Below are 26654 nucleotides of genomic sequence, written 5' to 3'. Positions count from 1 at the left end.
TGGCGCCTTAGAGACCAACAAGATTTTCAGAGTGCAAGCTTTCGAGAGTCAGAGCTCCCTTCCTCTGACTCTCGATTCGCTTACACTCTTATTGGTCTCTAAAATGCCACTGGACTCAAATCCTGCTGTGTTACTGCCTCTTAGTCTTCCCTTCCATCTTCCACACCATCTATATTGGGGATCCACACACATTACATGGAAGTCAGCTCCATTTTCCCTATAATATGGATGTTAAAAGTCACATTACACTGTCCGTGTGTGTGTCTAATCCTTGGGTTCAGGCATTCTTTTCTACTCTTCCACTGGACTTCAGACATATATACACATGTATATGGGCCATTTTCAGTAGCCTTGGAGAAAACCATCCAATCCTTTAGGTAGGTTACTGCATATAAACTGCTGGCCACATGGTTACAATCAGAAGCAGGGGAGTTTTCTTTGTGATAACATCAGCCTGACAGAGGGTTGCCAGGTCTCTTCAGCCCCCGGGCGGGAAGCTTGAGGCCTGGCACCCATCTTGTCTTCTTCCCTTTGCGCATACACACAGCATGCATGCACATGCCTGGCCTGCGCGATGATGTCACTTCTGGGAAGTGACATCATCGGTCAGGCCACGTGCCACCCTGGGAACACTCCTGCACTCTGCAGAGGGCCGATCCAGGCCCAATTTGGCCCCGATTCAGCCTGGGTCAAACTGCTGTGATGCGCAGGAGCGATGCTGCACTCTGCAGCGACCCAATCTGGGCATTTGCAGTGTGCAGGAGCACACTGCACCGCCCAGGAGCGCACCCGGGAGGTGCATTCCCCTCTTTCCCCCCCCCCCCCGCCATCCAGGTAAGCGGGGGTGGGAGGTGGAGAGTGGGAGCGGAGGATTCCCTGCCCCCAGCGGAGGACTAGCAACCCTAACCTGACAACATGGCACTCCTGCCTCTTGACATGTGCAGGTGCAGATGGGATCCATCTCAAAGTCAATGCAAAAACATGAGTTTCTGAAATTTCTTCTGAGAGATGATGAGCTGATAGCATGAACTGGAAGGGTCCTCGAGACCTTGGGAAATCAGTCCTATCAAGACATCATGTTCTGTAAATAAGAAGTTTGTTTTGCTTTCCAGAAGACAAAATAAAGCCACTAATGTAAATATCTCCTGGAACTGGAATCTCCATATAGGAGCATATGGTCAAGGGCCTTGTAACTGAACCTTCTTTCATATGCTAACAATGCCTTCTATTGAAGCTTGGAAAAAAATGTCCCTTTTTCACAGAACGTAATTATGGGGAGAAAGTAATATGACACAGATCTGAATTAAAAGATGATGCTTCTTTTTTAAAAAATCAAGTGCATTCTAAATGATGTTGCCATCAAAGATGCTTGAAATTCAGTTGGTCTCTAAAGTGCTGGGTTCAAATCCCGCATATTTGGACTAAGATATTAAAAGTATCTAGCTGAAACTCAAATGAACTTCAGCGGAAGTTTGAAGGCTGGAGAAAAGGCAAGGAACTTGGTTGGATGTGCTGATATTTGGCCAATGCTCAGAAGACTACTGAGAGCAGTTTTTGAAGAGCTCTTAATTTCACAGAGGGTTTATGGAGTCCATCACTTATCCTAGAATTACCAATACTAATAACTGGACTATACAGAACGGGCACTCTCGAATTGTATATAATCACAGGATTGAAGGAGGGACACCCCCGGATAGGTTTACATTGAATAAGGTACCTGAAGACCTTGAAATTCAACAAGGGTATTATATGGGAAAGGCCTGAGAAAGCCTGGGAATCAAACTGACACAAGCAACTCTGAGAGGCAAGGAAGCCTGGTGTGGGCATGCTCGCGTGCTTTGCGCGAGGCCAATTCATTCCGTTTGGGTCCCAGATTGGCCCCTGTAAAGCACAGGAGCATGCCTAGCCCCATCACAATGATGTCACTTGAGGAAGTGATGTCATCACCCCCTGCTGGGAGAGCGCCTGCTGCTCGCTTTCCTGGGTTGCTTGTGATCAGCAGGCAACAGAGCAAGCTACCTGGAAATTGCCTGCCACCAGCGGACAACTGGGAACTCTATCTAGGCTCACCCACTGCATTTTTTGCACCAAGGTCAGTGGATGGTGGTGCAGGAGGAGGCAGTGGGAAAGCCAATATCCATCACCGAACATCTGGCCAGGCGTGAGCGGAGTGGCCCATGAAGCACTGGCAGAGCTGCTGACATTTGGCCCTGCTTGCTTCCAGCTCCAGAGCAGGAGACCCAAGCAAACTTCCCCTGAGAGTTAAATGCCCAGTTCACCTCTAGGAAAGAGTGACAGAATCACTTTCCACCTGTTGTTCCTCAGCTCAGGCATCCCCAGACCGAGTGGGAAAAGAGCTGGAGGGAATAGGTTGGTCCCAGTTGAAAAGAAAACACTGGGGGAGGGGGGGTACTCTCACTATGGCATATGTCTAATTTGGCCCCCAGTTTCAGCTATCTGTGCTTCTAAAAGGCAATGGGATATTAAATTGACTTGCACTGCATCTGTCTGTTGGTCCTTCTCTGCAATGGTTTCTCTGGATGAAAAAGAAATTTCCCATCCTCCATTTCCTGAGATCCTTTAATGGGACATACCATCGACTGAACCTGGAGCTTTCTGCTTGCAAAGCAACTGTTTTGCTACTGAGCCACAGCCCAGTCTTACCAGGTTGCCTAGTCTTGCTGCCCTATCCCCTGCCCTTGCTCAAAGGAGCAGTGGGAACAAGGTTGGAGGCAAAGTGTTGCACAAAGCAGTGAGATCACTTCTAGATGAGTACCTGGAAATGATGTCATGGTGTCACTCTAGGAATTCCCCAAATCTGTATGGTTTTTTACCATAGAGTTTTGGGGAATTCCTAGAGTGTCACCCCTTCCAAATATTCCCACTCCGCCCATACCTTCCCAGCCAGCAAGCCTACCATGGCTTTCCTCTAAGTAGTTCTGCCTTTTTTAAAAAAAAAACAACCTATCTACATGGCTGAAAACTGGAAGAAAACACTTTTCCTTTTACAGAGAAGAGGCACAGCATCCTCGCTTGCACTCAGGCCCACTAATTAATCATCAGCAGAGAGGGGCAAATTTATTCTATATTAACGTTAAAGTTCCTGTTCAGCAGTGACATTGATTAATTCATTAAAGTGTGCATTCCCATTAATTATCATCTCAATTTTTATTGCACATTTAATTATTGGAGAACCCTTTCAACCTCAACAGGGACTTCTCAATGAGGTTGCTGGGTGTGTGGCTCCAATTCGCTTATTAAAAACTGCAGCAATCTATGATTTAAAAAAAACATGTTTTTGTCAACGCAATGCAAAAAACATTTAGGAGAAAGCGGGCTTCTTGCAAAAGTCAACAAGATTACCAGAATTGTCAAAGGCTTTCACGGCCAGAGAACGTTAGTTGTTGTAGATTTTCCAGGCTGTACGGCTGTGGTCTTGGCATTGTAGTTCCTGACGTTTCGCCAGCAGCTGTGATGGGCATCTTCAAAGGTGGAACATTTTCTCCACACATTGACACTGAGAGATCTCTGTCTTTCGGTGCTACACCTCTGAAGATACCAGTCACAGCTGCTGGCGAAACGTCAGGAACTACAATGCCAAGACCACGGCAATACAGCCCGGAAAATCTACAACAAATAAAATTACCAGAATTATGATCGCAAGTGAAAAACAAGAAAGACATGATCCTGTTTTCAGTCTTACCAAAATTTGGATTCAAAATTACATCAAGAATCAAGAGACTATTTCTAAACAGAAGTATTTTTAAAAAGGGTCAGTATTCCAGTTCCATGACATTCCGTCTTCTTAATATCCACTACAACTTGCCCTGTTTACCCGAAAAAGTTTGGGTGGCCAAATTTCAGATGGGGCCTAGAGATCTCTCGAAATTACAACTGATCTTAGACAACAGAGATTAGTTCCCCTGGAGAAAATGGATGCTTTGGAGAATGCCCTGCATTATACCCCACTGAGGCCCCTCCCCTTCCCAAACCCCTCCCTCTCTAGGCTCCACCCCAAAATCTCCAGGAATTTCCCAAAGCAGAGTTGGCAACCCCACCTTTAGGAGTCAGAGTCACCTCCATTCTACTGCCTCAGGCATTGGCACAGGCTGCTCCAACCACTGCCCATTCAGCTAATAAAACTTTGAATGTGTCTGACCTGCAGCTATTTAACCAGATTTGCTGTAAAGGAAACTGTTACGGTTTGTTTACTAGCATACATTGCTTTAGAAAGCAGTACAAGAAAAGTTCAGAGCAAATTTTGCAAGCGGAGAAGAGCCTTCAGCCATGGGTGATCCTTGGTGGAGCGGGGAAGTGGGAGTTCAGGCGGATCCTCCGGGTAAATACAGAGGCTTTATTTTTCACTGTGATGGCAAACCTGTGTCTGTGCTGGGGCATTTCAGATGGCATGGGGAGGCTCACAGGACAGAACGCTCCTCCGTCCAATTTATTTTTATTTATTTACGTTATTCATAGTCTAGCTTTCTCACTGAGAATCAAGGTGGATTACACAATGGAAGTCAATGAGATCAACGGCCGAGACAATCAATAAACAATGCAATAAGTAAGGATAGCAGAGATTTGAAAACAAGGAGAAATCCGATACAGAGCTGAAACAACGCTGAAATGAACCGTAAGCAATTTAATGCTGAAATGAAACATAAGCAATTTAACATGACATATTAAACAACACAGGGGCCGTTTCCAGACGGCTTACCTGCCTCCGGAACGTCGCGCCATGTTGCGGGGAAAACGCGAAATATCGCATTTTCTCGCGCGAGTTTTGCGCGACGTCGTGTGACACGACGTCGCGCAAAACTCGCGCGAGAAAACGCGATATTTCGCGTTTTCCCCGCAACATGGCGCGACGTTCCGGAGGCAGGTAAGCCGTCTGGAAACGGCCAGGAATAGGAACATACTCACAGCAACACGCAGTACAAAGCAGTATACAGTCCCTACCTCTTTATCAAACCGTCTCCTTACAGCATAGCCCTATTATTGTGTAAGAAAGCCTTCCTGAATAGTTTAGTTTTGCGTCATTTGCAGAAAGCTAGGAGAGTGGGAGCTTTCTTGACCTCTTCAGCAGGTCATTTCATAAAGAGGGAGCCACTGCACAGAAGGCGTATAGGCGGGCATTTGTTGATCTTGCCCACGTGCAAAGTGGCACCAGAGAAGGTCCTGTTTAGATGAGCGAAGCTACAATGGTGGAGTATAAGGAGCGAGGTGGTCCCATAGATATGAGGGACCAAGGCCATGAAGAACTTTGTATGTGATAGCCAATTTCTTGCATTGAGCCCAGTAACTGATGTGTAGCCAAAGGACTGACTACAGAATGGGAGTGATGACATGCATGCTCCACCTAGCCCTTGATAATAATCAAGCTGCAGCATTCTGCACCAACTGGAGTCTCCAAGATGTCTTCAAGGGAAGACCTATCTAGAGTGCATTACAGTAGTCTAATCTCAATGTTACCATGGCATAGATCCAGGTAGCCAGATCAGCCTTGTCAAGGTAGAGGGCCAAGCAACTCAATCACAAAGAAATACATCAAATTGGGAAGGTAGGTTAGCCTGTGAGGTAGGTTAGCCTGACAGAAAGCAGCTGGTCCAAGGTCACGCAGAGAGCTTCCGTGGCAGAATGGGGGTTTGAAGTGAGGTCTCTGAGACCCGCTTCCAACAATTTAACCTGTACACCACACTGGCTCCGAAGAATTTTGCTCCTTTATCCCTTTAGTATGTGTGTCTGTGGTGAGGGGGAATCTTTCATTCCTCTTAATAGGACTTTTTTTCTGGGAAAAGAGGTGGTGGAACTCAGCGGGGGAACTCAAGACCACACAATGACGCTTGGCGGCACAGAGGGCAATCTAAACTCCCCTCTGTCTGGAGATCAGGGGGTGGGGCCACCGGCTATGTGACCATTTATAAGAGGTGCTGGAACTCCATTCCACCATGTTCCTGCTGAAAAAAAGCCCTGCCTCTTAAAAGTAAAAGCATTCAGCACTTGTTCAGTGGGGCTAGAATTGCTCAAAGCAAAACTCAAAAGCCCCAGTTTGGAGCCCAAGCCTTGCTTCCGTTGCTGAGGCAGTCCTCTGTTATGAAACTGTTCCTTCAGCGCTTCCACTTATGCAAGATAAATGTCCTTCAGTGTGCTGAAGAGCACCTGATTCTCCATGCAATGTGTGAAGCACACTGAAATACAAAGGAAGGCTTAGTATCCATACCCCTGCCTGTTGTTCATAAAGATCTTGGGGTGGGGGGAACTTTAAAACATGGCCTGCCTGAAAACTCATGCAACAAACTGGCAGAATACATCTGACATGGATTACTCTCAGCTCTACTGACACTTTTGTTATTGCTTGGCTGTTTATAAATCTTTAAAAAAATCTTATTTATTTTTGAGCTAATAGTGTCAAACTTCTACAAACGTCTTTTCAAATCAGGACATACCACTCTGAAAGTTTTCAACCCTTCATTCCAATAAACCTCATGTACTCAGATTAGGAGTATGGGTTTAAGAAAAAACCCCGCGGCAAGAGCCATACCAGTATCCGTAACAGTTTTTGGATAAGCACCAAGAAGAAGAAGAAAGAAATCTGCTTTTATGTATGTCTAGACACCACTTCTCCAGAAATAAACCTGGCACCTGGTTTATCTCCTGAGGCTATTGAGGAAAGGTGATAATTAGGAGAAGGCAGTGCCTGGGTATCTGCCAGCCCTATTTCACACAAAATCCTCCTGGGCTTTTCCATGTCTCTCACACCACCGGCTTTCCTTGCTAACAGTTGTACAGTGGGGTTCAGAAAATAATGAGGCAAGGGAGTGTGAAATTGGCTAATAAAGCAAATTATATTCAGCCGTTCACCTTCATCACGGTTTCTTACGAAATCTGCATGCTCAACGGAAAAAGAAGAAAGGTTTTCAGCAACTTAATGGAATCAAGCATTAATGGAATCAAGACAGTTTGTTGTCTCGTAGGGCATGCCCAGATGACATCTTGTCACATTCAGTGCCATGACGCACCATCAGGAGCACTGGAAGGTCCTGGGATAGGGTGGATACCATTTTCACCCAGGAAACCCTCACAAAGCAAGTAAAGTAAATTCAGTGCTGAGAATTTCATAGCTTTATTTCTCTGAACATTGGTGATTTTCCTCCAAAAACTAGTTAGGATTTCTATTCCTTGACTCAATCATCAACCAACAAGGAGACTGCAATGAAGAAATCAGAAGAAGATTGAGACTTGGAAGAGCAGCTGTGAGGGAGCAAGATAAGATCCTTAAAGATAAAGATGTCTCTCTGGGAACCAAGATCAAGATAATCCAAACTATGGTATTCCCCATTGCCATGTATGTGAAAGTTGGACGGTAAAGAAAGCTGACAGGAAGAAAATTGAGTCATTTGAAATGTGGTGCTGGAGGAGAGTTTTACAGATACCATGGATGGCCAAAAAGACAAATAAGTGGGTACTAGATCAAATCAAGCCGGAATTCTCCTTAGAAGCTAAAATGACAAGACTAAAGCTATCGAACTTTGGTCACATCATGAGAGGGCAAGATTCTCTGGAAAAGTCAATAATGCTGGGAAAAGTGGAAGGCAGCAGGAAAAGAGGAAGACCTAAAACGAGGTGGCTTGACTCAATAAAAGAAACCATGTCCTCCAGTTTGCAGGATCTGAGATAGAACGTTTTGGAGGTCTTTCATTCATAGGGTCGCCATAGGTTGGAAACGACTTGACGGCACATAACACACACACACACACACACACACACACACACACACACACACACACACACACACACACACACTAGTTAGGATGTATTCGGGCAACAGAGGTACCCAACGATTATGCTTTGTGAGGGTTTCCTGGGTTGTTTAGAAACAAACTGTTCTGCTACGTGTGAGTTTGATTAAGGTCCCAAGGCGTCTATTCTTAGCGTATTAGCTATTGCATTGGTTTTTCTGTGTTGTGGCAGGCCCGAGATAAAGGAGGACCCCTCAGTACTATTTTAGTGCTTAACAAATATATTGGGAATGAGAACAAGCCATGCATGTGCCACTCCTCTCAACTTCAGTATCTGGCAGAAAATGAAAGCTGAGCCACACCTTGAGTTTCTTGCTTGCAAACCACAAAGTCCAATGGACAAGTTGTTACAAACACATACCATCTGTGCACGCTGTGTGATGTAGGGGGTTTCCTCCCACCTTTTCTTTCTTTTTGCCCAGCCATGAGATCACAATGTTTACAAGATCCAACTTCTTTACTTCTAATCACAGAACGGGTTCTATGTGACCTTAATCCCTTCCTACCACAAACACTGCTTAGCAATACCGATGGATGGGAAGGGTCCTTTCTCCAGCTCCTCAATTCCCTGCTCAGTAGTGATAAAACTATTATTTCCCCAGCCTTTCCAACATAATGTTCTAATGTAAAGCAGTACTGAAAATAATTAAACACCCACCAACTTACTTTTGGAGTAGTCTCGATATGGAAGAGTATGTTCTGGGACCAGCACCCATCACTTGCTTGTAGAACAGCCATGTCTTCCGAACTCCTTGATCCATCATGGGCATAATGCACAAGTCCTCCTGCAAGGTCATCAAGCTTGAACACGCTTGTTGCAGACAATGCATTCCCGGGAGACCTGACTAGCTGCCCGTGACGTGGAGGGTCCAAAACTGTCACCGTCACGTCCTGGGGATTGTCGTTGTCCCAAATGTCAAGCAAAAGGTTGGTTATGGCTCCGACTTCCCCTCTGCCAAGAATGAGGGCTTCGTTCTTTAGCACACGGGGGGCCTTGAATATCAAAAAGAGACTTTAGTTCTTCGGTTATTGATAGGGCTGTGTATATTCTCCAGTTCATTTCCATATTTTTTTTTAAAAAGTAAATCAAAACCGTAATTTAGGAACGTGCTTGCTAATTCTGTATAATTTCTTATAGCTGTGGGAGAGTAAGAGGAATTGAGTTCGTTCAGACTGCAGCCCTTATGTGCTGGAAAACAGAGGCAGACAGAGCAGTCCTCAATGGTATGAAGAGCCAACGGATGCCAGGAACAAATCAAGCCAGGAAGGAATCCTCCTCCTTCTCCCATGAGGAAGTTTGAAAGCAAACAGCACTTTTCTGGCTGTTTGCAAAAGTGCTGCGGGCTGTGATCCGAATTGCTTCGGAAAGCTTTGATTCGGTATTTCCGAATCAGGCCAGCAATGCTGGGCCTGATTTGGGAATCCCAAAACTTTCCAAATCGGGCCCGATTCAGGGTTTTTTTTTTCAAATTGGAATCCCAAATCACACATCCCTAGTCTTGAGACCTAGTTAACAGATGCAACAGAATAAGGCAGTAGACACCATAAAATAGTCTGTACCATTTCAGACTTCACAATTACATTTCTGAAAATTCCCATACATTAACATAACAACAACATTTGATTTATATACCTCCCTTCAGGACAACTTAACACCCATTCTTAGCGGTTTACAAAGTATGTCATTATTATCCCCACAACAAAACACCCTGTGAGGTGGGTGGGGCTGAGAGAGCTCCTAGAAGTTGTGATTGACCCAAAGTCACCCAGCTGGTTTCAAGTGGAGGAGTGGGGAATCAAAACCAGTTCTACAGATTAGAATCCCGTGCTCTTAACCACTTCACCAGACCGGTGTAATCAAAACACAACCTGAAAATAGAAAACTAGCATAGCAAAAACCAAGCCTTTCTTCTTTATGAGCTAGATTTTATTTGAAGGAGGACAATTTTACATGGGTGCGCAGGTGAGCACAGCTGAACCCTACGCCTACCCCTATTACTGGTAACATAGGTGGGTTAGGAGAAGAAAAAATATGGAAGTGACAGAATGCGGTGAGTTTCAAGTAGGTAGTCATGTTAGTCTGCAGTATAACAGTAGGATTTGAGTCCAGTGGCACCTTAGAGACCAACAAGATTTTCAGAGTGTAAGCTTTCGAGAGTCAGGCTTGTCATGTATCTGAAGAAGGGAGCCCTGACTCACGTAAACTTATACTCTGAAAATCTTGTTGATCAAGGTGCCACTGGACTCAAATCCTGTAGATCTGATGAAGCAAGCTCTGACTCACAAAAGCTTCTACCCTGAAAATCTTGTTGATCTCTAAGGTGCCACTAAGCGGACTTTTGCTTTGCACTTTGCACGTAAGAAGCCTTTTGACTTGGTGTATTTAATTTTTGAGAATTATCATCTATCAAATTGGTATTTGAGTAACTGCTTTGAGAAAGGGGAATCCGGAACGGACACCTCTTGCTGGCGATCCCGTCAGCAGTTACACTTCTTGAGTTTAGTATATTGAAATTTCTTAGTGGCTTGTGCAATAGGAAATAATGCTTGGATATAGGAAATATTGTTGACTACATATGAATGACACAGTTGAATATTTGAATGAAATCAACATATGTATGTATAGAAGAGTGTGATATTGCCATTTGTATTTTTGAACGATATTTAAAAGCTCTTTGAAAATTGATTTTGAAGACTCTAAATAATTACTGCAATATTGTATATAGTTAGTCGGGCACGGTGGTATATAGTTGGTTGTGGATTTACTCCAACAGGCAAAGAGCATCTTTGCACTATTAAACCCCCTTCCCCTCTTCCATGTCTCTGGCTACCTGAAAGAACATAAACACTTTGTGTCTCCATACACAGAACTCTCAACAACCATCTGTTTTGGGCCCCAACACTGGCAACAGAAGCAGGTCTTGATTATACTACAGACCTTTCAAAGGGGTCTTAAAAAGCCGCAGTGCAATTTTCAATTCAACCCACCATTCTACAAGGCCCATGGGTACGCACAGTGCAGTCAGGGTTGGTCAGACCAGCAAGCAAAGAGAGTGTTCTAAACACTGCAGCAAGCAACGGAGACATACTGCTGGAAGCGGATCTCACGGGTATTTCGAAACCGCCACCTTCCCGCTGAAAGCTTCTTCAATGAACATGAATTTCTCATGTAGAAAGAGCACCCTTAGGGTTGCCAACTCCAGGTTGGGAAATTCCTGGAGATTTGAGAATGAGGATGGAGCCAGGGGAGGTGGGATATAATGTCATAGAGTCCACTCTCCAGAGCAGTAAGGGTCCCATTTCCCCAGTGGGTGTTGGGGATCCATCCCCCCCCCTGTTCCCATTGCCCATCTCTGCTCAGACTGGTGGTGGGAGAAAATTTTGAAATCCTGCAGCATTTTGTAATGTCACATCACTTCCAGTAAAAAAAAAAATAGAAGTGACGTAAGTTTCAGTTGGGTAGCCGTGCTGGTCTGCACTAGCAAGATTCGAGTTCAGTAGCACATTTGGTATCTGAAGAAGGGAGCTTTGACTCTTGAAAGCTTATACCTTGAAAATCTTGGAAGTGACGTGAAGTAGCTCTAGGAATTGCTGGAAATTCTATGGTAAAACCATAGAGTTTCCAGTCATTCCTACAGCTACTGTATGTCACTTCTGGTTTTTTACCAGAAGTGATGTGATGCTGCAGCCACTGTTGAACCACCGCCCCCATATCCCCACCCATAGCCTGGCAACTGTATAAAGCAGCAAGTTTCCCCAGGGGAACAGATTTTTGAAATCTGGAGATCAGTTGTAATTCTGGGAGATCTCCAGGCCCCACACCCTCTATCCATAACAACCTATTAAAATAATAGGCAGAAAACCAATAGTCTAGCGGCCAGCATTTCAGCTTGAGAGTTTTATCAGTTGCATCTTTCCTTTTGAATAAACTAAGGTTGAGCAGGGCTGCAGAGACCCAATCCAAAGTCCCTCCAGCAGCCCAGCTCTATATTTACTAAACTAAATCACATTACTGGGCCACCATCACAGACCCAGCATGAATCCAGCCCCTGAAACTTTGTCCATGCTAGTCTCTTCCCCCCAACAGCAGCTCTGAGCTGGAAAGCGAGGGGGCTCCCAAACAGGGAAAGTTCAAAGCAAACACTTCTTCCTGAGCTACTCCTCACAAAGTTTGATGAATTGTCCTTTTCAGCTCAGCAGCGAAAGTCAGCAGTTCAAGGACTCCTTTTAAACACCAGGGATGTAATTCTCTGGGTATACCAGAAATAACATATCACAAAGGACTCGTGTTGTGGTGATTGCTAAGAATTGGCTACAAACTATGCACTTATCTCCTGAAGAGCAAGGCTTAGTTTAGAAGTATGAAATGGGAGCTGGAAAAATGAAAAATAGTGCGGAGTCCAGAAGGGAAGAAATAATTGGGCTAGCTGCTAGACTGAGGGAGCAAAGAGTGATGCAACCCCATTCCATAGGCAGGGCCAGTGCCAAGTTTTCTGGTGCCTGAGGCCAGATACCTGCACCTGGGGGCAGCTTCAGGGGTGTTGCTGCCCCCACATGAACGTGTGCAAAGCGCGTGCGCGCACACCCGAACTGCATGATGACATCACTGCGCATGGCATCCGCTGTGAGCCGGCCACCCCATTGGCAAGGCAGGCAGCTGGGATGGTGCGCGGGTGGCCTCCCACCTTCCCGCTCAGTTGCCCCGCACCGCCCCAGCCACCTGCTGCACTTGGCTGGCCCGCAGCTGTGTGCTGGTGGTGGCAGCAGCAGCACGGGACAACTGAGTGGGAGGGCTGGGAGGCTGCCTGCTCAGTTGCCCCCCGCTGCTGCCGCCAGCACGTGCTCCTGGCTGGGCATCTGTGGGTCAGGTGCAGCAGGCGGCTTGGGTGGCACACAGGAGCGGCTTCCCAACCCTCCCATTCAGCCGCCAGCACTGCTGCCACCAGCCCCGCAGTGCGCGCCCCCACCTGCGGTCAGTGCTTGAGGCGGCTGCCGGCACCGCCTCAATGGACGCACTGGCCCTGTTTATTTTTTAAATATGGTTTATTTTTTAAAAAATTACACTGAAATTATCCAGATGTGAAATACTCATAGTTCAGAGTTGGCTTTTGCCAATATAACAAGTGTGGTGGTAGAGAGTACCCTCAAGCCATAGCTGACTTATGGTGACCGCTGGAGGGGTTTTCATGGTAAGAGGTGGTTTGCCATTGCCTGCCTCTGCCGACCCTGCTTAGCTTCTGAGATCTGACAAGATCAGGCTCACCTGGGCTATCCAGGTCAGGGCAATATAACAGGTAATCTGCCAATAATATAACAGGTTTACAGAACACACAATCTTGTAGGGAGGGGAGGGGAAATGAAAGCTGACCAGAGGGGGAAATCAGGGAAAGGGAGAGGTCTATTCTGCACAAGTACTTCTCTACATTGTCATTAATCTGGCCCCGTGTCACTCAAGAAAAGGACTTACCAGCTATGTTAAATGAGAAAGAGGGAAATAATTGCCTAGAAAGGTATGCTTAGGGGAAAGTTAACTGGTGACAGGCAGCTTTATGGCATGATCATAATGTTGGGACTTAATACAAGTAAAAAATACACATTTTTCCATTCAAATTTGGGAGAATATATAAAATGGATCGCTGTCTTCACCATTACCTGTGTGGAAAGGGCTTGAATGTTGAACACTTCAGGTTCAGAGAAGTACTGCTGAAGGCCGACTGTCAAGGAAAAGTGACCGCTCCTGCATCAAAATCCCCCAAAAGAAGATTATATAAATGGATGTCAGACAACAAACAACTGGACTACAGGTACACGTCCACCCACTGAATACAGCAGAAATGCACACAGCAACGGCACGTATCTCTATTGCTTCAAAAGCCTGCCAGAACTGTTTGATCAGAGATGAAAATGGGCCAGGGAGGGAAATGAACCTTATCGTATCTAACAACGGCACCATCATATCCTCATTACAGAGCCTTTCACCAGGCTTTTGCGTGCACATTCTCAAAACTTCAGAGCTAGAAAATAAAAATTTTTAATAAAATGATGAAAGTTGAGATTCTGAGAATAGGGAATACTGCATCGGGTATTTCTTTCTGCATTTCTGGAGTTGACTGCAGAAGTGCCATCCAGGTAGAGCCCTGATGACATGGTCAACAGTAACTCTGAGACTGTGAGGGCTCTCCATACGGGGGGGATGCCTCCTGCTGGCAGCCTCATTTGCCCACAGAAATTTTTTTTTTAAAAGATGTTGGCTACATCATGACATCACTTCCGGGTAAAACCTGATTTTACCTGGAAGCGACATCACAACATAGCCAACATTACTCCCCCCCCCCGCCTCATTTCTCTACCCCGATTCCTCCTGTTGGTTGCCAGGCTCTGCCTGGGAGCCCCACTGTTTTAGGCTTTGTGGACTGCAGTTCAAATAAAGCAGATTTAAACCCTTAACATGCTGGTGCAGACTCCAAACTTTATAGTCTAATCCTTCTGGGCTTCTTTTCGTGACTTCAGAAAAAAAGTGGGTCAACTTCCCTGGGTGGGGTTAAATCGATTATTTGCTTCATAGGTGTCCAGGGAGATTGTAAAGATTTGGCCCAATTCTGTCCTGTCTGAAAATACTCTTGTATTCACAGAGAAAATATAAAGAAACACAGAATCACCTGGATTTCTCCTTATCATGCACCAGGAGAACCCGCTGCTCCTTCACATCCTCCCAGGTGAAATGGTCGCCCCGCGTCAGCTCTGTCTCTTGCCCAGTTGCTACGGCCAGCAAACGCCCATTGGTGGGAGAGCTAGCCACACGGAACTGCAGCTCTTCTCTCTGCCCATCAAAGCCCTGAATCTCCACGAACGAAAAGTCGAGCGGCTTCACCCTGCCGATCCCCACCTGGAGTGAACCATTTGCACTGAGCCTAGGAGCATGAGTAATAGCTAAAACAAAGCAAAGAAACAAAGCCCAATTAATGTGATGATGCAGCAGTCAGGTGTCTCCAACAAGAAGCTCATCAGCTACGGGAAGATCACTGGCTGTGGCCGAGTAGTATGTGCATCCCCTAGAAGACCTAGCAAAAGATGGTGAAATCTGCACTAGGCTTTAAAAGCTTTTATTACATAGGATTGTTCTTTGAGCTGCTTAGCTGACAGCAAAATCAAAAAGAGTCCAGTAGCACCTTTAAGACTAACCAATTTTATTGTAGCATAAGCTTTCGAGAATCAAGTTCTCTTCGTCAGATGCATGGTACAGAAACCAGTCAAATATAGAAGAGGAGGGGGGAGGAGGGGAGGGGAGAGAAGATGCAGTTAGGGGGGGAGAGGGAGGGTGCAACCAAAGCATTCCTTTGCTAGTAAATGTAAACATCTCCTTTTGGTGTGGCGGTCAGTTGGCTTGGGTGAGGCTTCAAAGGAGTTTGCTGTGTTAGTTTGCAGCAGTAAAACAGCTAGACCATCCAATTCCTATGTAGTATAAGCCTTCGATGATTGGATGGTCTAGCTGTTTTACTGTTGCAAACTAACACAGCAAACTCCTTTGAAGCCTCACCCAACTGACCCCCACACCAAAAGGAGATGTTTACATTTACTAGCAAAGGAATGTTTTGGTTGCACCCTCCCTCTCCCCCCCTAAACTGCATCTTCTCTCCCCTCCCCTCCTCCCCCCTCCTTTTCTATATTTGACCAGTTTCTGTACCATGCATCTGACGAAGAGAACTTGATTCTCGAAAGCTTATGCTACAATAAAATTGGTTAGTCTTAAAGGTGTTACTGGACTCTTTTTGATTTTGCTACTACAGACTAACACGGCTAACTCCTCTGGATCTATTAGCTGACAGCTGCATCTCAGGTGCTTTTCCTAGTTCACTTCCATTTCTAGAAGAAAACTTGATGACGTGCTGGGGGCAGGGGAAGATCTTATTAAAGAAAGGAAACTCAAGTCTGAGGTACTAGCAGGAGATTTTCTTTGTGGTGGGTCCCGCCAATGATGTCACAATGTTGCCAGGGTTGTAGTGACACTCTAGCACTTGCCGAATACCAGGGTTGCAGTGAAGCTCTAGTATTTGCCCAAAACTCTATGGTTTAACTACAGAATTTTCAGCAAATGCAAGAGTGTTGCCCAGTATGATGATATTGCTTCTGGGTCATGCCTAGGGTTGCCAGTCAGTGCCTGGCAACTGACAAAGGGGCTGTGGACAGCAACATGGGTGGGTATTTCCTACCCCCATTGCGGGAATGTGAACTCTGTTCGTGCCAGAAATGATGTCACAATGCCAGAAATGATGTCACAATGTCAACTTGACATCAATTGCCCTTCCATTCCCCACAGAATTTTACCACCACTGCCCAACGGATTGGTGGCACCCAAAACTGATGGGGAGCGGAAGGTCTACCACTGAGTGGGGACACCATGCCTCCCTAGTCCTCTCACAATTGGCCAGACTAGCCTGCAGGCCAGGGCTTTATAGAGCTGGAGGCATCCTGACTGGCCTCGGCTGCCATGTGTTGCCCAAGCAATTGCTGGCGAGTAGAAGCTGCAGATCCCCTCTGCCTTTTGTACTGCAGCTGACGACATGGCACAAATTGTAAGGCACAGGGGCCCGGGTATTTGAAGGCCCAATCTGAGTCACACTTGGGCTCCATGCAACGAGTCTTGCTAGATCAGACCTACAGTGCAATCCAAAACAGAATTCCTCCAGTCTAAGACCACTGAAATCAATGGGCTTAGACTGGAATAACTTTGCCGAGGATTGTGCTGCTAGTCTAGCATCGTCTTTCCAACAGTGGTGTTTCAGGAAAACACACAGGACAGACACAAGAGCAAAATTATATACTTAACTATATAAACACTAGTTCCTGACCTGGATAGCCCAGGCAACCTGGATCTCGTCAGATCTGGGAAGCTAAGCAGGATCGGCCTTGGTTAGTAATTGGATGGGAGACCTACAACAAAGACTAGGGTTGCAGAGCCAGGCAATAGCAAACCATCTCTTGTTAGTCACTTGCCTTGGAAACTCCAGCAGGGGTTTCCATAAGTCGGCTATGACTTCAGAGCACTCTCCACCACCATTACCATATAAAGACTAGTATTAAATAATTTTCTCATGGATAAGTTAGCTGCAAGCGGGGAGCAATCCTTGATAAAATGTACTCAGACTCAGTTGTCTTTTGCAAAATGTTGGGCGTGGTCTGTACTTGGGTTAAGCCTTTCAAAAACATGCTGTACACTTGCTTGCTAAAAGCTACATCTTCTGAAGTTTTCGTATTTTCAAACTCTTGATTCAGACATTTACCACTTTTCTGTATTCTGCCTGCAGGGTGGTTGCAATTTTACTACTTTCTAATTACACAATGAACGCCGAGAAAGGGAAGAGGGTTTTAGACCATAAACAGAATCAGCCACAGTTTTTTAAAACTTGTCATTAGATCCGTTTGTTTCTGATGTTGCGTTCTTTTTTATTCAGCAGTTTTATAGTTTCAGAACCCGGCTTTGTAAACTGAAGCTCTGCATCGGATTTATGAAACATTCTGAGAAGTTTTTAAGAATATTGTTTTTCTCTGTGTATTAGTTGTCTGCCACCTTTAAAAAACTTCTGAAAGGTAGAATTATTTAAAGAAATCTACCGGGTTGGATACTCTGAACAAATGGCCAAGCTAGCCTGATCTCGTCAGATCTTGGAAGCTAAGCTTCCAAGGGTTGGCCCAGGTTTAGGGTTGTCAGGTCCCCTAACTCCCCCGGTGGAAGATTGGAAGCCTGGCACTTACCTCACTGCATTCATGGATTTGTTTTTCGTGCGCACGCACAGCACCCAGCTTGCACAACGATGTCACTTCCGGGAAGTGACATCATCACGTGAGTCAAAGGGCGGCCTGGGAGCACGAGGCTGCATTGGCTGGCTGCAGGGTGCAATTCAGCCTGAATCAGTCCCACTGCAGGCACGGGAGTGCGCCGCACCACCCAGGGGCACCCCACCCCAAGGGGTGCCCCAAGAAGCACACCCTCCCACTGACCAACTAAGTGGGGCGGGGGGCAAGGGGGAACAGGGGATTCTCTGCCCCAGATGGGGGAATGGCACCCTTACCCTCAGGGGTCATTTTGTAGAAAAAGAGCTGGAGGAACTCATTAGCATAACTCATTAGCATATGCCATGCCTCTTGCCATCACCGGACGTGTGTAATTAGTATAACTGATTTGCATATGCCACACCCCCTGACATCAACTATCCTGGCTGTTTTGGACCCAATCCTGGCCATTCAGGGCCAAAATTTGGCCCAAAATGGCAAAAAAGGGGCTGAAAATGGCCAAAAAGGGGCTCAAAATGGTCAGGATCAGGCCACTGATGAGCGGGAGAGTCATCCACCACCCGTCAGAGGCCCGATCCAGGCTGTTTTGGCCCCAATCCAGGCTGAAATGGGCCCCAAATGGCCTAGAGTCACATGGGCAGGGCCACCTGACATGTGACCTCTTTGGAGAACTGCGGGAATTGCGTTCCTGTGCGTTCCCCCTCAAAATGAGCCCTGCTTACCCTAGTTAGTAGCTGGATAGCAGACCACCAAGGAAGAACAGGGCTGCAACACAGCAGCAGGCAATGGCCAACCATCTCTACTCATCTCTTGCCTTGAAAATCCTACAGGGTCACCATAAGTCGATTGCCACTTTAAGGCCCTTTACACTCACACACACACTCTGGGCTGGGGCCTATGACTTTCTTCCACTAAGCCCAAAGCCTTGCTCCAGTGGAAGGAGGAAAAAGGCTTGTTCCACTGGTGGAAATCACCCCATTTAGCATAAAGGAGCCATAAGATCTCCCCCAACAAAAATACAATCAATTTTTATTATTATTTTATTTCTATGTATGATCCAAGACCCAAAAGAAAATGTCAGAAAGAGCTTTGGGGGAGACTTTTAAATTGTCCTCATTAGGACATATAATTGCAGTTAAAATGTTGATACTACAAAAACTGAGTTTTCTATGGATCGATCTTTCCATGGTAATCCTGGCAAAAACATTAGGCTTGCCAGCACCACGTTGGGAAATTCCTGGAGATTTGGAAGTGGAGCCTGGAGAGGGTGGGGTTTAGGGAGGGGTGGGACCTCAGTGCAGTATAATGCCGTAGAGTCCACCTCCAAAGCTGCCATTTTCTCCATGTGAATTTATCTTTGTTGTCTGGAGATTCATTGTAATTCCAGATATACACGCCTTGCCTAGAGGCTGGCAACCCTACTAAATGTTGAAAGAACAGCAAAATTTATTAAACAATAAAACAAAAAGATGCCAAGGCAAACTGAAAAACTGCATAAGATAAATGGATTAATGGAGGAATGGGAATCCCTAATATTAAGCTCTATCATGAAGCAGCAAAACATGTTGGGATTATTAGAGGCAGGGCTTTTTTTCAGCTGGAACGTGGTGGAACGGAGTTCCGGAACCTCTTGAAAATGGTCACATGGCTGGTGGCCCCGCCCCCTGATCTCCAGACAGAGGGGAGGGCAATCTCAACTCCCCTCTGTGTGGAGATCAGGGGGCGGGGCCACCATCCATGCGACCATTTTCTCCAAGGGCAACCCACTGATTTCCACCACCTCTTTTCCCAGAAAAAAAGCCCTGATTAGAGGAGTTGTAGATGACTTCGACTGTCCAGAAACAGCAACTGAACTATTGTTCATCAGAATGCCTTTAAAAACATTTCTGTGGATTAAAGAAATCAAAGAGATGTGGATTTTGTAGTAAGGGCAATCCAGTCATTAATAGTCTACTGCAAATATGGGGTTCGTATAGAATAAAACGACCACCATCTATATATCCTTTGTTTCAGCAGCCAAGGGAATTAGACATGCTTCAAGGTTTCCAATCGAGATCACTTCAGAAAAAGGGAAACTTCTGGTTCTGACATTTTTCAAGCTCTGGTTTCTGGTAACCAGATAGCGTCATTCAACTGTGTCACCATGGCTAGTAATTCCAGCATTTCAGTGTTTGGATATCTGCAATGAAAAGCCGCCTGACTTGGAAAGTGCTTTACAGGGAAACTCCGAGGAGGGTGACTGGATGGGAAAAACTAACAACTTAAGGAGGGGGACCGTACGTTTTCAAGAATATAGAGTCTTATTAATAGTTTCCGGTGGGTAGCCATGTCGGTCTGCAGAAGAAAAACAGGATCCTTGCTAGTCTATTCATAGACTCAGATTGTAAAGCTAGGAAAAACCGAGCTAAGCAGAGTGAGAACCTTGGTTGTAAAGTGTCAACTGAGGTTTGGAAAGATATATACGCTCCGACGGTTCTTCCTTTTCTGTTTGCTTCTTATATAAAGAGAACATCATAAAATAGTTTACTGGTGGCATTTATCACAGGTTCAGCAGGCTAGCTAAAATCTCTAACACCTCTGCAAGTATATGTTGATTCTGTAAGCCTCCTCATGCATATTTCCTACACATGTAATGGTTCTGTCAACAGGCTAATAATTTTCAGAGAATGTCTGTTGGTCTACTAAGCCAGGGCATGGGTGCTGGGGTTTCATTGAGGCCACAGATCCCATTATTAAATTATGTATCAAAGCTCCCAGGGCCAGATCGAGGGGGGCAGAGGGGGTAGTTTGCCCCTGGCACTGCCAGGGAGGCAGCACCGGGAGCAGCTGCTAGCTGCCAGGAGCGGGCGGGCGGCAGCGCGGGCGCCCCCCCACAGGACAGGGGGCAGTTGGCTTGCCGCGCACCCCCTGTCCTGCAGGGCAGGCAAAAGGCAGCGGGGGCACCCACGCCATTCACCTGCCCCGCAGGACAGGGGGCGGCCAGGCACCCCCTGTCCTGCAGGGCAGGTGAATGGCACGGGTGGCCTCGCAGACCCCTGCACTGCCTTTTGCCTGCCCTGCAGGACAGGGCATGGGCAGCAAGCCGGCCACCCCCTGTCCTGCTGGGCAAGCGAAAGGCAGCACGGGGGGCTGCGAGGCTGCCTGCGCCATTCGCCTGCAGGAAGGCGAATGGTGCGGGCAGCTTCCCAGCCCCGCATGCTGCCTCCACCGCTCCACCCTGTGTGATTATGTCACTGAAATGACATCATCACGCAGCGCCGGGAGCATGCACGCGCACAGCGCACACGAGGGGTCAGACTAGGGTTGCCCTGGGTGCCGGCAACCCTAGATCTGGCCCTGAAAGCTCCCCAAGGAATCTAGAGTTATTTTGAATTTAATCAAGGCAGCAAGATTGATTTTTGTAAGACACCGGAAGTTAAATACCCCTCCTAGGATACAGCAATGATTTGAGAAAATAAAGGAGAGATACTCTTTGATCAGATTTACCGCTTTGCAAAATAATGTGAATGTTAAGAAAGTAGATTCAATATGGCACCCTTTGATAAAGGCAAATGGAGACAAACGGGTTCTAAATTTTTTTTAGACCTAATGTTCCAAAAGAGAGAATATTTTCATAGCTCTAATGGCTGTCACAGACGTCATGATAAAAGTTTTGTTCTTGTGGCTAGTGGCGGTTATTTTTGTATGCAAAGAAAAATGGAATGTGTCTTATGAAAGGTGGTGATTTTCTTCTTAAGAAAAGTCAAAACATAACCAGAACGGTTCTTCAAGAATTAATAATTCTAAAGAATTATTTTGGGACACTGGCAAATCTTTTTATGAACAGCTATGTCAAATTAGTAGGTAGTTTTTTAAAGCATCTGGAGGGGGGTGGGAAGCAAAAGTTAATAAAAGAAACAAATGCTGCTTCCACATGAAGGTTTTTCTCTACCTTTGCTTCCTAACTGGAATGTTTGTTTGCAGCATCCACATAACATGGCCCTCTAGCCTCTTTCCAGGTTTTCCCCATCCTTAGTACACCCTTTTCCAAACCTTCTTTGCTACAGCATTCTTGGGAGCAGTGTAGTACAAGCGCATTAGCATGCCATCTCGACAAGAGGGTGCACATTTTCAAAAGTCTTACCCCCATGGGCACCATTTTCCTACCACCAGTCTCTTGCAGCAGCCCTTTTCCCTGTTGTGCCACTGGGAGACTTTTCTCTCATTAAAATCAGTAATCGGTATACTATAGCAATTGGTGGCGGTGGTGCCCTCAAGTCATAGCTGACATGGCGACCGCTGGTGGGGTTTTCATGGCAAGAAACTATCAGAGGTGATTTGCTATTGACTCCCCCTGCAACCCTGGTCTTTGCTGGAGGTCTCCCATCCAATTACTACCAAGGCCAACCCTGCTTAGCTTCTGGGATCTGACGAGATCAGGCTCATCTGGGCTATCTAGGTCACGGACTACTATAGCAGTGAGCTATTTTTTTAAAAGCACTCCAGGACTGCAGTGTAGAAAACGGTGGCCACAAGCAGCTGTGGCAGGAAAGCACTAAAAAACAAACAAACCCATGGCGCAGCTTTACTGCCAATGCCTAGGCATGCAGGGCTCTGAAAGACACTCACCTTCACACTCCCTTTTCTGAGAATGGCTGTAGAAACCACGGCCGCAGTCAGAAACACAACGCCCTTCCTGCAGAAACGTGGTGGTGTCACATGCACGGCACTGACCGGATCCGTCACATTCCAGGCATCTCTCGGGACAAGCTAGCACGATAAGAAAAACAAAAGCCCTTGAAAGGAGAACACCTTGTAATGCTCCCCGTTGGCCTGGCCTGGCCTGGCCTGTGTCTTGCCCGTCTGCTGCTGCCTTGCCACTGTGGTCCTTGGCTGCACCCTGAGTGGTCCCCCGCTTTGGGTCACCCATTGAATCGCCGGGCCATTGAGTGGGCTTTGCAGAGGGCGGTCCCCTGAGTGGCCTCAGACACAGTGGGAGAGAAGGTGGGGTGGTAAGCCCCTAAACCCTCTCCCCAGCCAGGAAGTTGCCCTTACAGCAGGGACAGTCCTCCCTTTCTCCTCCCTGGCTGGGGTTTCCTTTTATCCTTTCCTCAATGAAGCCCCCACCCTTTCCCCCAAGAACCTGCCCCCAGGGTAAGGCCCAACACCTGAGCCATGGCGGGCCAGACGACCTTGCCCCAACTCGGCCCAGCCGTTGTGTGGGATGGCATTTCTGAGGCCTACTTCCCTGCCCTACTTTGGCTTGGGTCCCTGCAGGGTGGAACCCGGAAGTGGCTGTGGGCCTTTGCCCAGCACGGCTGGCTTCGGACTCACCATTAGTGGTATTGTCTGGTCTTAGGAAATAAGTCCCTTATTGTTGTGACTTTGTTATGAAAAGTATAAGAGGTCAAACTCAATTCAAGACCAGGAGCACCTTAAAGACCAACAAGATAGTCTGAGCTTTCAAGAGGCAAACTCCCTTTATGAGAAATCACGAAGGTTTCTTTGCTGCCTTCTACCCTGATCTCCGTGAACACATGAGGGCCCATCTGCACAGACAGAACTCCGGCGTCCACAGTTTCCCCCTTCATTTCAGTGGAGAGAGTAGCTTCATATATGCACATGGAAAGTATGCTTCACATATGCCCAGCGTTTCAGAAGACTATATTCCAGGAGCTTTAATATCTCTCACTGAGAGTTTATTGTTGTAAAGAATGAAATGGGTCTACATGCTACATGGCCGAGGATCCTGGACGTTTTTTACCGCCCTCTGGGCATAGGTTAGGGGGTCACTGGGGGAGGTAGATAGCTGTGAATTTCCTGCATTGTGCACCAAGATGACCTTTGGTGTCCTTCCAGCTATAAATATGGAAAGGCACAAATGTTTGGGAAGTCTGTAAGGAGAGCATGAGACAACATACAGAAGACTTCCATGTTATCTAGGCCTGTGTGAAGAAGTGAGGTGTAATGGCTGGAGTGTTGGATGAGGATTGAGAAATGCAGGCCTAAATCTCCAGTCAGCCCTGAAACTTACTGGGCCAGGTACTCACTCTCAGCATAACCTTTCTCATAGGGTTGTTGTGAAGATAAAATGGAGGAGAGGAGAACCACGTTGGAAGAAGGGCAGGCTAAAAATGTGATAGGCAGATACAGGGGTCATTTTGTAGAAAAAGAGCTGGAGGAACTCATTAGCATAACTCATAGCATAACTTATTAGTATATGCCACACCTCTTGCCATCACCAGAAGTGTGCCATTAGTATAACTGATTTGCATATGCCACACCCCCTGACATCACCTATTCTGGCTGTTTTGGACCCAATTCTGGCCATTCAGGGCCGAAATTGAGCCCAAAATGACAAAAGGGGCTAAAAATGGCTGAAAAGGTGCCCAAAATGGTCAGGATCGGGCCACTGCTGAGTGGGAGAGCGATCCACCACCCGTCAGAGGCCCAATCCAGGTTGCTTCGGCCCCAATCCAGGCCCAAACAGGCCCAAAATGGCCGAGAGTCAGATGGGCGGGGCCACCTGACATGTGACCTTTTTGGAGAATTGCCGGAACTGCGTTCCTGTGCGTTCCCCCTCAAAATGAGCCCTGAGTAAATAAGTTAACTACTTCTACTGGCAGCCAATTTACATAGCGAACCCTGAATTCTAGTATTATACAAAGTGGGGGAAGAGGAAAACGGAGACACAAGTTCCTCTCTATCCACCTTATTACACTAGACATAATTCTATAAAACTCTATCATGCTGTTGCTATTGGACCAAACGTAATTTGCTGGTGAGAAACTTGCAGTTTTCAAGGCCCTCCTCTTGTCTTCAAATGCCACACCTCATTATTGTAACTCCTTCTGTAATGCTCTCACATCAATTCTACTTTTGAAATCTTCCACCGCTAGATGTAAAAGTCTCCTTTCTTTGTCTTTGTGTCAAAGCTGCTGCGTGTCAATTCAAGAGTGTTTTAAACTTTAATCCCCTTCGATTCACCTGAGCATTTTTGCTCTCCGTGGTCTGCGTAGTACAGTTTCCCACATTCCATGACGCACTGTGAATCCAAGAGAAGAAACGGGGCTTCGCAGCGGCTGCATTCACCGGGCGCATGGCACTCAAGGCAGTGGGCATCACATCCTGAAAAAAATACACACACAAAAGACACAAAAATCAATTTTCTTAGGTCTAAATGTACATACAGAGATTTCTTTGGGTGCGGCCCTTCCTCAGAGGAGCTTAGGGCAATACAGGGCCAAACTACAAGTGACGAATGACACTTGAACGGCAAGTGTATTCCTCCCTGTTCACTTGCCCTCCACTTGCTCTCCACTTGATCCACTCGCCATCCAAGTGTCATTCGTCACTTGTAGCTTGGCCCTCATTCTATCCTTAGGGTTAAATGGCTGGTGAGGACTGGTAGGTTAGAAGCCATTTAGAAGAACCTACATAACACAGAGGGTATGTCAGCTTACTTGCTGTTGTAGGGCTTGACTCACATTCATGCTTATAGCCCTGGCCTTTATGGCTATTGAATGTTCTAATCTACCAATAGAACCCCTTGAAATCGTTGAATCATAGAACAGAATCACAGAATCATAGGGTTGGAAGGAAAATCAAAAAGAGTCCAGTAGCACCTTTAAGACTAACCAATTTTATTGTAGCATAAGCTTTCGAGAATCACAGTTCTAGTCCAACCCCCTGCACAATGCAGGAAATTCATAACTCCCCCCCCCCCCTGCCCACGGCTGCCTCAGTGATTCCTGCTCCATGCCCAGAAGATCGCGAAACACTTCCAGGATCCCTAGCTAAACTGGCCTGTGGAAAATGGTCCAGCCATTGCTCCAAACACTAAGAGAATATTGTTCTCAGGTGCTCTGCCCCATCACTTGACAGATCTCTGGATAAGAGAGTGCCAGCCTGACAGTCCAAAGGGGTCACGCCCAGAGTCCAGAGGAGGGCATAGAAAATGAAGCCCAAGGACATTCAGATTCCATGTTATACTTCTGAAGCCAGGCACTGCAGGGTTGTAAGCCACACTAGCAAACCAGAGTCTTGCTCAGCAATAGGACCAGGTGGGAAATGAGGATCATAATGTCTTGGAGAGCGGGAAGCAATACTACACACACCAAGGTAAGAGGTGACCTGCACAATGCTTCCAAGTTAGAGCTGCTATCTGGTATAAGTAACAAGGGGACTGTGATGCTGCTATGGCTGCCATCTCTGGCCCTGGTTCACTTCTGCTCCCCTCCGCCTTGCCCTCTTGGCCTCCACCTGGTCCCATTTTGCCTGGGCGTTAACACCATGTGGGAACCTCGCAGACTTACTTTGGCATGTGTCAGATTCCTTGTAGAAAGCCGACGGGCACTGTTCCATGCAGGCGCCATCGTGGAGGACGTATCCCTCCATGCATTGCAAACAGTCGGTGCTCTGGGGACCGTGGCAGGCGTTGCAGCTCCAGTCGCACTCTAGAACATTGATTTAAAACAAAAACATTTCCAATGGAGACGCTGTGTGTCTTAACACACAGCAGACAGCGTACTGACTGCAGATGTGCTGAAGGGCAAAGAAAGAACAGCGGAACAGATGTAAGATAGCAAAGGGGGGGGAGAGACACATAAGGAGAGATCGTCTTAGAATAACAGGGATTCTTCTCTGGGGTTTAACATTTCCCAGTAATGTTAAACATGGGCACAGGCTGGTGCTTTTCACCATCAGGGGTCTGGCCAAATAGTCGGAACAGAACAGATAGCCTCCTTTAGGAGCCTGTGGCTGCTACCTTCTAACACTGAGCATGAATACTCATCGCTTGCCGGTCCACTACGCCACAGTTAAATCATAAATCTCTCATCTTCCTTGCACTGAGACATCGGGGATGTCCCATAAGTGCTGCTAATTAAGCTGGCCGAATTGATGATGAAGGTGACATTGCTCCCGCAGTCAAAATGAATTTTCAGAAGGAAGAGGAATAAATTGAACGAGGAAGAGGAGAAGATGAGCCTCGTCTTGGTTGCTGCTCCAGGCAGCCAGTGGGGGCCTCTTGGGATTGGCATGTAAGAGCTAGAGGAAAAGGCAGTCCTATTATGAACATGTCTG

At 46.6% G+C, this 26654-nt stretch overlaps 1 protein-coding gene across 1 annotated transcript in view; it reads right to left on the bottom strand.

Annotated features, from left to right (window-relative positions):
- FRAS1 (Fraser extracellular matrix complex subunit 1) overlaps positions 1–26654 on the bottom strand; it is a 217964-nt gene that overhangs the window by 98352 nt on the left and 92958 nt on the right. Inside the window, exons 18-23 of the mRNA XM_054990228.1 lie at positions 25886–26026; positions 24558–24698; positions 22200–22340; positions 14459–14729; positions 13452–13536; positions 8466–8792 (exon numbers count right to left, since the gene is read on the bottom strand). Of these exons, the coding sequence (XP_054846203.1) occupies positions 8466–8792; positions 13452–13536; positions 14459–14729; positions 22200–22340; positions 24558–24698; positions 25886–26026 (1106 nt within the window). The remainder of the gene's footprint in view (positions 1–8465; positions 8793–13451; positions 13537–14458; positions 14730–22199; positions 22341–24557; positions 24699–25885; positions 26027–26654) is intronic.

The sequence above is a fragment of the Eublepharis macularius genome, chromosome 10 (assembly GCF_028583425.1).
Source record: "Eublepharis macularius isolate TG4126 chromosome 10, MPM_Emac_v1.0, whole genome shotgun sequence".
Classification (NCBI taxonomy): Eukaryota; Metazoa; Chordata; class Lepidosauria; order Squamata; family Eublepharidae; genus Eublepharis; species Eublepharis macularius.
Note: the sequence above shows the minus strand (reverse complement) of the source record. Positions and strands in the feature narration are given on the sequence as shown.